Here is a 14791-nt window from a genome sequence, read left to right on the forward strand (position 1 = left end):
TTTGTTTGTTTATTTGATTCACGTCTCACCTTTCATTCAGGAGCACAAAGCAGCATACAGAGTTCTCTCCTTCTATTTTACTCCACAGCAACGTCCTGAGAAGTGGGCTAAGTAGAGAGAGAGTAACTGGTCCAAATTCACCCAGGGCGGTGTTCAGCTGGAAGGGTAGACTAGGAAATGCCCCCACCCCACGCATGAATAGTCCAACTCTTTAACCACGACACCGTGTAGCTTTACTGTATAATAGAGATACACTGGCAGTTACACAACATATATATATCCATCAACTTTAACATTGATTTGCAATGGAAAGCCAAATGGGTCACTGAATGCCCATGCATAGGTAACCATATAAATGACCCCACAAAAAAAGGTGTCAGGCTTCAAACTACCAGGTCAGTAAGGCACAACCTTGAATAAGATTCCCACCCCACATGGCATCTGCTGGGACTCTGTATAAATGGGGCATAGTATCCTCCCCTCATTGTGACTGGCTGTAAGCTGAAGGCATATACCCGGTACAATATCTGATTTTTAAAAATATAAATGATGCTGCATTTCAATTGTTAGATGGCCTAGACACTGGTATTTGTCTTAGGCCCAGTACTCTTCAATATCTTCATAAATGACTTAGATGAGGGAATAGAAGAGAACTCATCAAATTTGCAGATGAGACTAAGCTGGCAGGAATAGCTAATACCCTAGAAGACAAGCTCAGGATCCAAAAAGATCTTGACAATGGGCCCTCTCCAGCAAAATGATATTTAAAAAGGAAGGTTTTACACCTGGGCAGGAAAAACCAAAGGTACAAGTACAGATTAGGCAAAAAGCTCTAAAAGCTTTCAGTCTATCTTCAGAGAACCAAGTGTTTATCCACTCAATCCATCTCGCCTTTCATTCCACATATAAACAGGTGTGCCCTTGATGAAGATATATACATTTTATAATGGGTAATTATGGGAGAAAGATTTTATTCTGGAGTGCTCCTTGCTCCTGGAAGCAAATTCTTCCTGCTACAGTTAAACGAACACAGGGAGCTAAAAAAGAAGCTTAGCCACTCTCTCAGCAATTCTTCATCTGTTCTTTAACCAGACCAAATTGTGTCAGCTGCTGCTTCTCAAATATTTTACTTTGGAAAAAAGGTGAAGACTTCTACATCTTTACAATTCAAATGATAAAATATTATATGCTGAAATTGTTCTGAAAATAGACCGAATATGAAAAATTCATAGAATTTGCTGAAAAGAGGTATAATTGTTGTTAGAAAATTCAGATTTTTCTAGCATTAAGTGGCTGTTTAGCTAAGAAAACTTATTCAGGGAAATTAAAGGACAATCCTGTATAAATCTATTCTAAAGCAACCATGTTGAATTGAATAGAGTTTACTTAAGATTGCACATGCTCCTATATGTGCTCTCTTGAAAGTGAATCTCATTAGCTGTTTCAACACTTTGTATTAAGCTGTGGTCTGTTTTAAATATGAGTGTTTTTAAGTGAGCCATAGCAATCTGGTGTCTATATAATACAATCCCAAAATCAGTATTACAACTAGATGAATAGATGGATCTGTAGCTGGATAACAAACAGTACTCAACAAGTAGTCCTCAATGGCACTACATCCACATGGAGAGAAGTAAGCAGTGAGGTACCACAAGGTTCTGTCTTAGGCCCAGTACTCTTCAATATCTTCATTAATGACTTAGATGAGGGCATACAAGGGGATCTCAACAAATTTGCAGATGATACCAAACTGGCAGGAGTAGCCAACACCCCAGAAGACAAACTCAGGATCCAAAAAGATCTTGACAAACTTGAACAATGGGCCCTATCCAACAAAATGAGTTTCAATGTGGAGAAAAGCAAAGTCTTATAGGCAGGAAAAACTAAAGGCACAAATATAGATTGGGCGAGACCTGACTTAAAAATAGTAACTGTGAGAGGGAACTTGGAGTCCTAAGGGATGATCACTTAAATGTGAGCCATCAGTGTGCAGCAGCAACCAAAAAAACTAATAACAATCCTTGGTTGTATAAACAGACGTAGAATCAAAATCACATGAAGTATTAGTACCGCTTTATAAAGTCTTAGTAAGACCACGCCTGGAATACTGCATCCAGTTTTGGTCACCACATTACAAAAAGATGTTGAGACTCTAGAAAGAATGCAAAGAAGAGCAACTAAGATGATTAAAGGCCTGGAGACTAAAACATATGAAGAACGGTTGCAGGATTTGGGTATGGCCAGTCTACAGAAAAGAAGGACTAGGGGGGACATGATAGCAATTTTCCAGATTTGAGAGGCTGCCATAAGGAGGAGGGGGTCAATTTATTTTCCAAAGCACTAGAAGGCAAGACAAGAAACAATGGATGTAAACTAATCAAGGAAAGAAGCAACCTGGAATTAAGAAGAAACTTCCTAACAGTGAGGACAATTAATCAGTGGAACAGCTTGCCTTCAGATGTTGTGGGTGCTTCATCACTGGAGGTTTTTAAGAAAAGACTGGACAGCCATTTGTCTGAATTGGTATAGGTTCTCCTGCTTGAGCAGGGGGCTGGACTAGAAGACCTCCAAGGTCCCTTCCACCTCTATTCTGGTTGGTTGATTGATTGATTGATTAAACATCTTTATCTAATAAATGCCTTGAATAATCTTCCCAGCAGCTCTGCAAAGCTTTAAGCCCTCCCTACCTGGAACAGAACTGGTTATCTGATTATCTGCAGATGCAATGAAAGCAGAAAATAATTGAGGAAAACCTTGATAAAAGATTTTACCAAGTTCAATCAGATTTATTATTTTTTTTCTCCTCTAGCAATGCTCTAGGCATCTTTTCTACTATTTCATCTCCTGGAATTCCTCTGAAAACTAGGCGGTGGGGGGATGTTGCTAGTAGAGTTCTCTGGGATTCACACAAAGAGAGATTCCATACTACCAAGAATATGACTTTTTAATAAAAAAAATTCTAAGTTAGACTACTTATCTGAAAGTTGATCTTTGCACAAACAAAAAAAGGCCTGTTAATTTAGATTAGCTATAATACTGAAAATACATTTCCTAGAATCACAAAGAGGTCAGATGCTCTGTTTTTATATTCTGCACCTTTTGTATATAGCTTTGGTGGGTGAAACCAATACTAATAAAACAGTTGAGCTTGTACTTGTATTTCTATTAGAGAATTGGTCGTAAGGTACTCTGAAGATTTTCAGGAGGAAAATGTGTGCTTCACTGTCATACGCTTGAATGTAAATCTTTCAGATACCATATTTCTGTTTACTTGAATACCTTATTTTTCTTTAATGTCTTTGCCTTATGGATTGTAGATAGCTCTTTTCAGCTACAACATAATTTATTTTTATTTTTATTTTAATTCCATTTATATCCCGCCCTTCTCCGAAGACTCAGGGCGGCTTACAATATATAAATGCATTGAATTGGAATGCCAGCTGAATTAGAACAGTTGGGATCTATACAACTGCTTTGCATGTTATCACCAAGGAGAACCAGCTACTGGGATAAAAAGAAATAATAAGTGATAGCTGCTTTCAGAGTGAAATTCCAACACTAAAACAGATAAATTAATTTCAAGATTTTACATCAATTTCTATGCAAGTTTCTATTATCAGTTTCTAAAAGTGTAGCTACATTAATCTGTTGCACTATAAAGATCAGCCTGGTCGCTGTATAAAGATGAATAAGGTTTAATGAATGTGTTGGTCTTTAAGATGTTGTAAGATTCTTTGAGGTTAGTAGATCAATTACAGTGGAATAAAGGAATACCTCTAATACAGGGGTGTCAAACTCAATTTCATTGAGGGCCGCATCAGCATTGTGGTTGCCCTCAAGGGGCCGGGTGGGTATGGCCAGGGTGGGCGTGGCCTACTGGGTGGGCGTGGCTAGAGTGCGTATGACCTACTGGGTGGGCATGGCCAGCTCTACCTCGTTGGTATCAAGGGTGCCTATGGGTGCCTGGGCAGGAGTGGGACAGATCTGAGTGTCTCTGGGCCAGGGCCAAGGCAGTGGGGGCTGTTCCCTCACTGTTTCCAGGATGGCTTCACGGGCCACATGAAACCACTTCGCGGGCCGGATCCGGCCCCCGGGCCTTGTGTTTGACATGTCTGCTCTAATATGTTAAGAACATGCACTATAATACAGGGAGTGCAGAATTATTAGGCAAATGAGTATTTTGACCACATCATCCTCTTTATGCATGTTGTCTTACTCCAAGCTGTATAGGCTTGAAAGCCTACTACCAATTAAGCATATTAGGTGATGTGCATCTCTGTAATGAGAAGGGGTGTGGTCTAATGACATCAACACCCTGTATCAGGTGTGCATAATTATTAGGCAACTTCCTTTCCTTTGGCAAAATGGGTCAAAAGAAGGACTTGACAGGCTCAGAAAAGTCAAAAATAGTGAGATATCTTGCAGAGGGATGCAGCACTCTTAAAATTGCAAAGCTTCTGAAGCGTGATCATCGAACAATCAAGCGTTTCATTCAAAATAGTCAACAGGGTCGCAAGAAGCGTGTGGAGAAACCAAGGCGCAAAATAACTGCCCATGAACTGAGAAAAGTTAAGCGTGCAGCTGCCAAGATGCCACTTGCCACCAGTTTGGCCATATTTCAGAGCTGCAACATCACTGGAGTGCCCAAAAGCACAAGGTGTGCAATACTCAGAGACATGGCCAAGGTAAGAAAGGCTGAAAGACGACCACCACTGAACAAGACACACAAGCTGAAACGTCAAGACTGGGCCAAGAAATATCTCAAGACTGATTTTTCTAAGGTTTTATGGACTGATAAAATGAGAGTGAGTCTTGATGGGCCAGATGGATGGGCCCGTGGCTGGATTGGTAAAGGGCAGAGAGCTCCAGTCCGGCTCAGACGCCAGCAAGGTGGAGGTGGAGTACTGGTTTGGGCTGGTATCATCAAAGATGAGCTTGTGGGGCCTTTTCGGGTTGAGGATGGAGTCAAGCCCAACTCCCAGTCCTACTGCCAGTTTCTGGAAGACACCTTCTTCAAGCAGTGGTACAGGAAGAAGTCTGCATCCTTCAAGAAAAACATGATTTTCATGCAGGACAATGCTCCATCACACGCGTCCAAGTACTCCACAGCGTGGCTGGCAAGAAAGGGTATAAAAGAAGGAAATCTAATGACATGGCCTCCTTGTTCACCTGATCTGAACCCCATTGAGAACCTGTGGTCCATCATCAAATGTGAGATTTACAAGGAGGGAAAACAGTACACCTCTCTGAACAGTGTCTGGGAGGCTGTGGTTGCTGCTGCACGCAATGTTGATGGTGAACAGATCAAAACACTGACAGAATCCATGGATGGCAGGCTTTTGAGTGTCCTTGCAAAGAAAGGTGGCTATATTGGTCACTGATTTGTTTTTGTTATGTTTTTGAATGTCAGAAATGTATATTTGTGAATGTTGAGATGTTATATTGGTTTTACTGGTAAAAATAAATAATTGAAATGGGTATATATTTGTTTTTTGTTAAGTTGCCTAATAATTATGCACAGTAATAGTCACCTGCACACACAGATATCCCCCTAAAATAGCTATAACTAAAAACAAACTAAAAACTACTTCCAAAAATATTCAGCTTTGATATTAATGAGTTTTTTGGGTTCATTGAGAACATGGTTTTTGTTCAATAATAAAATTAATCCTCAAAAATACAACTTGCCTAATAATTCTGCACTCCCTGTATGCACAAAATCTATTGAAATAAGAATGATGTAGTATGCCCTAAGAAACCAGACAAATTGTTTCCCATAGATTCTACCTTTACAACAAAGGTACCATGTTGTAAAACTATGTATTTATGGAAACAGTTTCTATTAAACTAATAGGCAGTAAGGCAGGTGAAATTCATTTCAGACAAGGATTTGCCTATGCCTCAGAATTAGAGTGTGACAGACCGAGGAATCAATATTCTTGACCGTATGGTTGTTTATGTTGCTTTCTAGTCTGCTTCAAAAACTGTGCAGACTTACAAAAATACGCCCTTGTAAGTGCATCAAGGACATATTCAGGCTGAATTATTTAGTAAACTAGAACCTGAGGAAAGTACAGATCACATAACAAAGTCCCATGGGGGTGCACCAATTATGATTTTTCATTACTTTGTTTTTTTTCTGTCCTTTTATTTTTCTTGAAGTATTCATTTTAACCATTATATATAATGAATTAAGTGGTCAATCTAACCCCCACTGTCAGTACAAAGAAAAAGACAACCAGGCAACTATTACTTGGTAGATAAAAGAGTAGCAGATCTGTTCATTTTCTATTTAAAGTACAAAAAAATGAGATTATGGAAGCTGAAAACTAAATAGCTGAAAGAACTGGGATAGCTGCTTTATCAACACTGACCATTATTACAGATAATTTATCAAATGCTAATTTAATACATAGTGTATGTAACACTGGTGAGTTTATTCTAGTATAGGGGTCCCCAACCCTGGGGACTATTCAGAACTGGGCCACGCAGGTGGCATGCATGCATGTGAAGCTTCCCTCACGCGAGCAGTGGCCATCTTACACTCTCGTTCAAAGCTCCCCTCATGGGAGCGGTATCTGCTTGCGTTCACACGCAAAGCTCTCTAGCTCACCTATAAGTCACCAGGAACTATCTCCTCTCCCCCACCCCCACCAGGCCGCCAAGCCAGAAAGGCTGGGGACCACTGTTCTAGTATATAACCAAGCATAAAAAGAATATTGCAATAAATGTATATAAACTCTTGTTTTTACTTCTATGTATACATAATATTCTGCACACATGTTAGCACTGCACATCATTATTATTATAACAGAACACATAGTTCAAACATAATGGTCAATTTGGAGAATCCAAAGCCTATTTTAAAGTTGCTTAGGATAGTGCAACAATTTCAAAGCATCCAAAATCATGTAAGTGTTGATAAAATAAATAGATAACAACAGAAAAGGTGTCGGATATTAAGTGCTGCTTTCAAATGTAATCTAAAATTGTGGAACTTACATATAAGAGTAGTAAGAGCCAAGTCATTTAATTTCATGATTTTACCATCACAACTTTCTCCCAATTCTACCTCATTACTGCATGCAGGTTTAATTCCTCTGAGCCTAGAATATATCCTCAATTTAAAAAAAACATACAGGAAGGTATATTCGTTGCCTTCCATTTGCTGGTAAATATTCAAAATATATTTAGCAGCATAAAATAACTATATTACTTCCAAATATTCTTAAAGAACCTCAGGCTGAAGAAGCAGAGGGAAAAATCAGCTCTTCATTAATTATACAAAACTAATAATTATTTTTGACTATGTATACAGGTTTAAAAATATCATAATTAAACTTTAGTAAAGTTGTCCTTCTCTTTCCCCCCCTCCCCTTGGAACACAGCAGGTCACTATGTACCTGTGTTTTATCAGCCCAACTTCAAGGAGACTAGCTAACCTAGCTTGTTCCTCTCCTCAACCTCCTGTTCAGTTCACATCTGGATTGGCTTAACAAGTAATTGGAAATGAAGCCTCCTGATTTCCCGTTAAATACTAGGCACAGGAAAAGAAATAACACTTGTTTTTCAGTGAGCTTTGACCATCATCCAAAATTCAGCACAAACCAAAGAGCTGCCTGTGGTTTGATGGCAGCCACCCAACATTTCTGAAACCCATTCTTGGGGGAAGGGAGCACATCAGAAATAATGACACAGGTTTGTCTTTTAAGAAATGCAAACAGGACTTTTTAAATTACCCACATTAAGCTGAGTAACTATCCTGTCACTGTAGATGCATGTTTTACATCTTCAGATACATAAGCCATTTCTTTAAACTCATGGGATTACTTTGTAAAAGAACTTGTGCCCCTCAGCATTTTCAAATAATAATAATAATAATAATAATAATAATAATAATAATAATAATAATAATAATAATAATAAGAAGAAGAAGAAGAAGAAGAAGAAGAAGAAGAAGAAGAAGAAGAAGAAGAAGAAGAAGAAGAAGAAGAAGAAGAAGAAGAAGAAGTAGTTGTTGAAGGGACCTTGGAGGTCATCTACTCCAACCTGCTGCTCAGACAGGAAACCCTATACCATTTCAGACAAATGGCTGTCCAGCCTCTTCTTAAAAACTTCCAGTGTTGGAGCATTCACAGCTTCTGGAGGCAGGTTGTTCCACTGGTTAATTGTTCTAACTGTCAGGAAGTTTCTCCTTAGTTCTAGGTTGCTTCTCTCCTTGACTAGTTTCCATCCGTTGCTTCTTGTCCTGCTTTCAGGTGCTTTGGAGAATAGCTTGGCTCCCTCTTCTTTGTGGCAACCCCTGAGATATTGGAACACTGCTATCATGTCACCCCTCACCCTTCTCTTCATTAAAAAAAATCCACTGTGCCCCAAACTATTTAACATAGTAATCTATTACACATGATCTTAATGGACTATTTAAACCTAGAATGCCATACAACCACAGAATTAGGTACTAAGGACGTTCCATTGTAGTTTCCATAACAACCAACTTCAGTCCAGCAGGAAAGATCTGGAGCCATGAAAGTCAAAGGGCCCACCGCTTGAAGCAAAAGTTTCCACCAGCTGAGCAACACCTGCAAAGGCCACCTCTTTGACACAAAAATAAAACATTAAAAAATGGCCTCCTGCCAACATCTTCATGTGGAAACTAGCTTGAAAAAGAAGGGTGGGAGGAAAAAGGAGAGAGAGGGAGGAATTAGCCAAAGTGGGGGGGGGGTGTCCCTTTCCGTCTAAAATGGTGCTATAGCTTGGAGATACTTAAAAGAAAGAGAGAGAATGAGAAAACCTCCCACCAGTGGGAGTTTTAAGTATCTCTAGATTTAAAAAGCTCTGCTAATAAAACTGCTTTGTACCACAAGCCAGATATCTCACATACCTTTTGAAGACACAGGTGTAATTGTCTAGCTTTTCTCTTCTGTGGATTGCCTTTTAACTGAAACTCCAAACAGTGCAGGATTTGTGGAGAGTTAAGATGGGAAAGCAGAACATTATCCTTTTAATGAAATTTATTTTTCTTCCCTTTCCTAATCGATCCAATTATGAATCTTTAGATTATGCAACTGACAGGGTCAATGGGGCCATAAGGACTGAAATTGAAGTATTAACTTGGCCCTGTCTCATTTAAACTGAGTTTGTCCACAAAGTTTGACCATTGGGGATCAGAAGCTGCAGTGCTGCAAAAGCTGCCGTTCCTAATTAACAGGGCTGAGCAGGGCTGCTAAAAACTGCAGTTCATCAGACCCAAGTTTGATCTAGCGGTGAAGGCATCAGGCCTTCAGGCAGGAGACTGTGAGTTCTAGTCAAATGTTAGGCATGAAAGCTGGCTAGGTGACTCTCGACCTAACCCACCTAACAGGAATGTTGTTGTTGAGGGGAAAATAGGAGAAGGAAGGAGTGTTGTGCGTGTTTACCACCTTGAATATTAAAAGATGGAAAATAAAATCTAACAGCTAACATTACCTATGCTGCTCCTATTATACAGTAATTCTTCACTCATGGAAAAACTTGGGAGAAAAAAATAAATACAGTCTAAAGAAGAAATAAAAGGAGCTATAGAAGTTCAAAGAAAAAAAAAGTACATGACCATCAAAGAATTGAGAAAAACTCATGATAGTTTGGGCAAGATAATTGTGTATGGAAAGAATGATCTAGTTAGCATGTTCATAATATAAAATCAATCAAAACTAGCTTATTTTTATAGACAACTGGAAAGGCATAGAACTCTTTCTAACTATTTGATCAATTCAGTTGAAGCAGTTATTAAAAAATAATGAGAAGGAAGTGATAAAATCCAGGTGTCTTACTAAAGGGGAGTTTGATTCCTACAAGGCTGCAAAATATGTTTGGTATAATCATGACAACTCCAGTCATAAAACTTTACTGTAGAAAAACCATAAATACCCTGAGTATATGATCCATGTTCTGCCTTCAAGAGGAATTGAGTTTTAAGACCCAGGAGATTCCATGCTCAGATTAATGTGATATTTGTAGCTCAGGTGCTAGTATCTTATGAAACATAATACTCCATTACATGAATTAATTTACAGCACAGTCACTACATTTTAACAGAGAGATATGTTCCATTAGACATACTGAACTGCAGCTTCCTTTTGATTGTCTTCCAGCTTCTGTTCAATTCACTTTTAAGACTATTTGATGCACAAGAAACTAAAGATAGCAATCTTTCATAGTGATTTATTCCTGCTATTAAATTAGTCCCTCAGTATAATTTATTTGCTAATAAGAAGTTAGAAACTGGCAAGGGAAGAAGCTACATACCTGGTTTTCAGTGCAAATAGGATTAACCTCTTAAAATATAGTAAATTCAAACTCCTTTTTTTAATTTGCTGTCCCGTTCATTATGTTCAAAAATACATAATTTGTCAATATATTAATACAAAGAACACAGGAAAAAATATAAATAAGCCCCCCAGTTTGGTTTACAATAAATACTTGTGTTTTTAAAAAGAAAATTTATAAAAAACAGTTTATTTTTTAAAAAGTCAGACTAACTACAGGGTGGTTATATCACAAAAATGGAACAGGATTTAACATCATAGGGCCTTCCCCACTCTCTTAATGAACATGTCACTTAGCAGGCAAGCAAATTAATTTAATACACATGTGAGAATACAGTATTCTAAGATTGGAAAGTCACCAGTCAGTGTCTTAAAGATCCATATATCGAACAAAGTACCTTTGTACTTTACAAAAACAATTGTAAAGTTTAGCCAAATATGGCAAAGCATACTTTAAGTCAATGAGAAATGAACATATAGTGTTTTTTTCAGAAGAACAATGACATAATCATGGGCAAGCTTCACTCTGCCTATGCACCAACTCTACTTTGTGAGCTGAACTGATTCCCAGTGAGATTTGGGTGTGCTGCTCATCTTGTACAATCAATCCAGGCAGGCTTGTTTTGGGAATACGTAAATGTCAACTTAGGGGAAACTGCCTCTCTATGTTGCAGTAACCACCTTCTGGAACAGCATTCCTAAAGACATTTGTCTCTTCCCTCAGCTTTGGATTAGGGCAGGGGTGTCCAACCTTAGCAACTTTAAGATTTGTGGACTCCAATTCCCAGAATTCCCCAGGGAGCATGCAGGGATACTCTGGATTAGGGTTTCTGGCAGGTCTTTTTACTTTGGGCACAATATGGAAGAACTGGGGTTTTTTTTAATGTTATTTTGCTTTTTTTCAATTTATAATTTTGTGAAGCCATTCAGAGTCATCTTTTGGGTTGGGAGGCCTAGGAACTGGGTAAATAAATAATATGCATATGTTTTATAATTCTTTTATTGGATCTTTGTTTTGAAAAAAACGCAGCCATTGAAGGGTAAAACAAAATGGGGGTGGGAACAAGATTGTTTGATCCTCTCCTTTTGGGGTATTTTCTCAGCAAAAAAAGCCCCACCACATATTTTGTCGGGTGATGTAGAGAAAAACATGTTCCACAGCAAGGGTAAATAAAACTGGTGGGGGCGGGGGAAAGAAGCTAAATTTATTTATTTATTTATTTGTTTGGTGGCATGAAAATAAGTTCTCTCTGTTATGAAGGAAGGCATTGGAAAATTTATGTTGCATTCAATTTTACCTTTTTGGCTACAAATATATCATTTTTTCCTTCTTCCTCTCTGACATCTCACTTTGTTATAAATCTCTCTTCACTTATTTGTTATAATTTTACTGCTTATCAAAGGTTCTGTCAACATGTGCCAATCAGGGAAAATTGTTAAAACAATAAATAAATGCTGGCAACCAATTAAGAACTTCTTAAAATCATGTGGTCAGGAAGCAATCTAAGCCAAACCAAAATCATGGTAAACATATGTCACAATTGAGATTCTTTTCTCTTTTTCAATGAATAGAAGGAACCATTTTAATATTTTAATGGACGGTGAATTCAATCTTCCTGCAAAACACAGAAAATGATGTAAAAACTCTTCATCCATTCATAACTTTATGCTGGAATTACATCAGTACATTCCAGACTGAAAGACTATAGCAGGTGGAATTGCCCTTTTCACTCAAGATTATAAAAAAAGGAGTCTTTGATGTGGAAAAACATTTCTCTGGATGATTCCACTTCTTCACACAAAATTGTATGACTTTAGGAGAATTAGCCTATGTGATTTCTCTTTTATATCTTAGGGTCACATTCTGTAGAGCTGTGTATATTCCTCACGCAATTTTTCAGGTTAACAGACCTGATCCAAAATACTTTCTATGAGATTTAGATGGATGAGACATCACACTATAGTTTTCTCTACAGAAAAGTAACAATGAAAATTAAGGATATTTTTTTAAGCAAAAGTGTTGTCCAACAAAACAGAACATTTTATGGACTGGCATATTCATTCACCAAGTCCACCAAAGACTGTCCCTCACTATTTCTCAGCTCAACAACACCAAAAGTATGTATTTAAAATCACAGGAAAAAAGCATACTGCGTATCGTATTTGGGTAAGTACACACAATAGTTTTTGGAGATTTGTTTAATAGTTTTGCTATTTAAAAAAAATACTTTAAAAAAAACTAAGGAAGATTGATTCCTTACTGGTGACACATTTTTGTAAAACTGTCATACAATATTATATTCATTATTTTGGAGAATGTCCCTCCAGGTGCCAGATGTGACATTTTCCAGAGATTGTTTAGGGCTTGTATAACTCTTGTATAAGGCATTAACAATGTTTGTTTCAGAAATTGGGATGTTAAATAATGAAGTTGTAAGGAGTCATCATCAGACATGATATCACAGCCTAAAAATTCAACCCAAACAACCCGTCTGGTCAGCTTTACTAACATCATGTCCAATGATCAATGTGTAATTTATTAAATAGGTGACTGCTGGACCTTTCTTCAGAAACATGCCATGGTTTCACGCTGGACTTAAGCTTGTGCCTTTACCAAAACCTCAGCTCAAACTTTCTCCTGAGCACAAGAGGCTCAACTCAACAAGAGTTTTGGTGGCAGACCACACAGCAGGCAGGTTTCTTGCTAATTTCCTACAGTCCTCTTGACCTTTGACATTACAGTTACTGCATCTTCTAAAGCTAGTGATCTGTCAGAGGCGCCTTTGCTGATCAAAGCAAGAAGCCCACCGTAGTCAATAATCACACAGTAAGGGCAATCCTATAACCTCCCTCTACCATCACCCATGTTAGACAAACATTCAAATAAGCCTCCACACAGCCCTTGAGAGATTTTTGCTGAAATTAAAATGTAATTTTTCTCTGTCCATCTCCATCAGTCTCATATGAAACATTATGAAGTACTACACAAGAGCAGGATATTCCAAATACTTACAATGAAAAGTCTCTGAATCCCCAAAGCAAGTCTTTCTGTTTTCACTTTCCATGTCAGAGGCACAGGAGAGTTCAGGAGGAACACCAACGGTTTCTGATGAATATGCATTGAAGCAATTGGATTCAAATGCAAAACAACCTGTAAGATATAAACAAATAAGTCAAGACACTGGAACTACCACTTGATCCAATTGAGAATAAATTAATAATAATTAGCACTTCTGCTGTAGGCGCTTAATTACTTCAGGGGCCAACTGGTACTTTGCACACAGACTTGCTCACAGATTTGAAATATTTCTTGTATTTTCTATAGAAAGAGTGAGGCCAAATCTCAATGTCAACAGCACTTAAGGATTACTTAAATGATGAACAAAATGTCAAGACTAGCATCATTTGGCATGCGCTGAGCTGAGGCTCATGTCTTTTCCAGGCAAGAAGAAACAGAAAAACGCAGAAGAATTAATACCTTCTTTGTGTCTTCCTCTCTCCAGCCCTCCTCCTCCCAACAGTGGCAAGATTGAACATGCAAGTAAGGCAATGTGAAGAGCAACAGGATGGATGTACTACTCTGAGGGAGAGGCCCCTGAAGGCATCTTGCCAAATAAAACTGCACCATGCCCCCAAAACATGGAATTTTCGAAGTTATAGGCAGAAGTGGGGGGCACAAAGGTGGGGTGGTACACTTAAGAACCCATTTAGCTCATGACCGAGTTAAAAACTGAACCTGAAACTTCCAAATCATAGTTTTTACACCCTAGCCTCCTCAAAGACTTAAAAAGGGGGCATTGTCTTATGTCATGCAAATGTCAGTAACACAATAAGATGAAAAAGAGGGGAAAAGAACAAGCAATGCAGCATTCTGGAAACATTTCAGACTCTACAGAAAAGTTTCTCAATCTTGCTGGCTGTGGAATTCTGGGAGTTGAAGTCCACACAGGACAAAAGTGCCAGGGTCGAGAAACAATGCTCTTTCAGTTTGCAGCCCGGTTCCAGATTTTCAGAGTTCCTGATTCCAATTTTCAGATAGTTCCCTTGAATTTGAAATCTTTGATATTATAGACTCCTGCAGGATCAAGAAGCACATGCATCTTGTAACCCTGTTCAGGACACAAGAAGAGAGTATCATTTTTGCAAAGCGTGGGCTGAGGAAATCTAGACCTAACGTAGAAAACTGTAAGAGGTGGTTTGCTAATTAAAAGAACCATCAGAAAGGATGTTTTGCATCTGTAAATGATAGTGTGTGGCCCAACTATGAAAGAGACCTGTTCAACGGTACAAAAATCTTCCGTTCTGGCAATTATCATAAAAGCTCTCCTTGTTTGTAAATCAGGAGATGTGTTTATTTTGTTTTGGAGATTTGTTTCGCCTTATCAATGTTTGGAATACAGGACATACTAACCCCCACATAGTAGCATGTTTCCTTTAAGGGCCTGCGTAAACAAGATTTTTAAAATTCAACTTCCTTCTTTGTTAAA

The 14791-nt window shown here is 38.3% G+C and overlaps 1 protein-coding gene across 1 annotated transcript in view; it reads right to left on the reverse strand.

The window, feature by feature from the left end:
- Positions 1-13451, reverse strand: part of TGFBR3 (transforming growth factor beta receptor 3) — an 80108-nt gene extending 66657 nt beyond the window's left edge. Inside the window, exon 1 of the mRNA XM_083359323.1 lies at positions 13318-13451. Within this exon, the coding sequence (XP_083215449.1) occupies positions 13318-13425 (108 nt within the window). The 5' untranslated portion in view covers positions 13426-13451. The remainder of the gene's footprint in view (positions 1-13317) is intronic.
- Positions 13452-14791: the final 1340 nt, after the last annotated feature.

Source organism: Vipera ursinii (genome assembly GCF_947247035.1).
Source record: "Vipera ursinii genome assembly, chromosome: 3".
In the NCBI taxonomy this organism is placed as follows: domain Eukaryota; kingdom Metazoa; phylum Chordata; class Lepidosauria; order Squamata; family Viperidae; genus Vipera; species Vipera ursinii.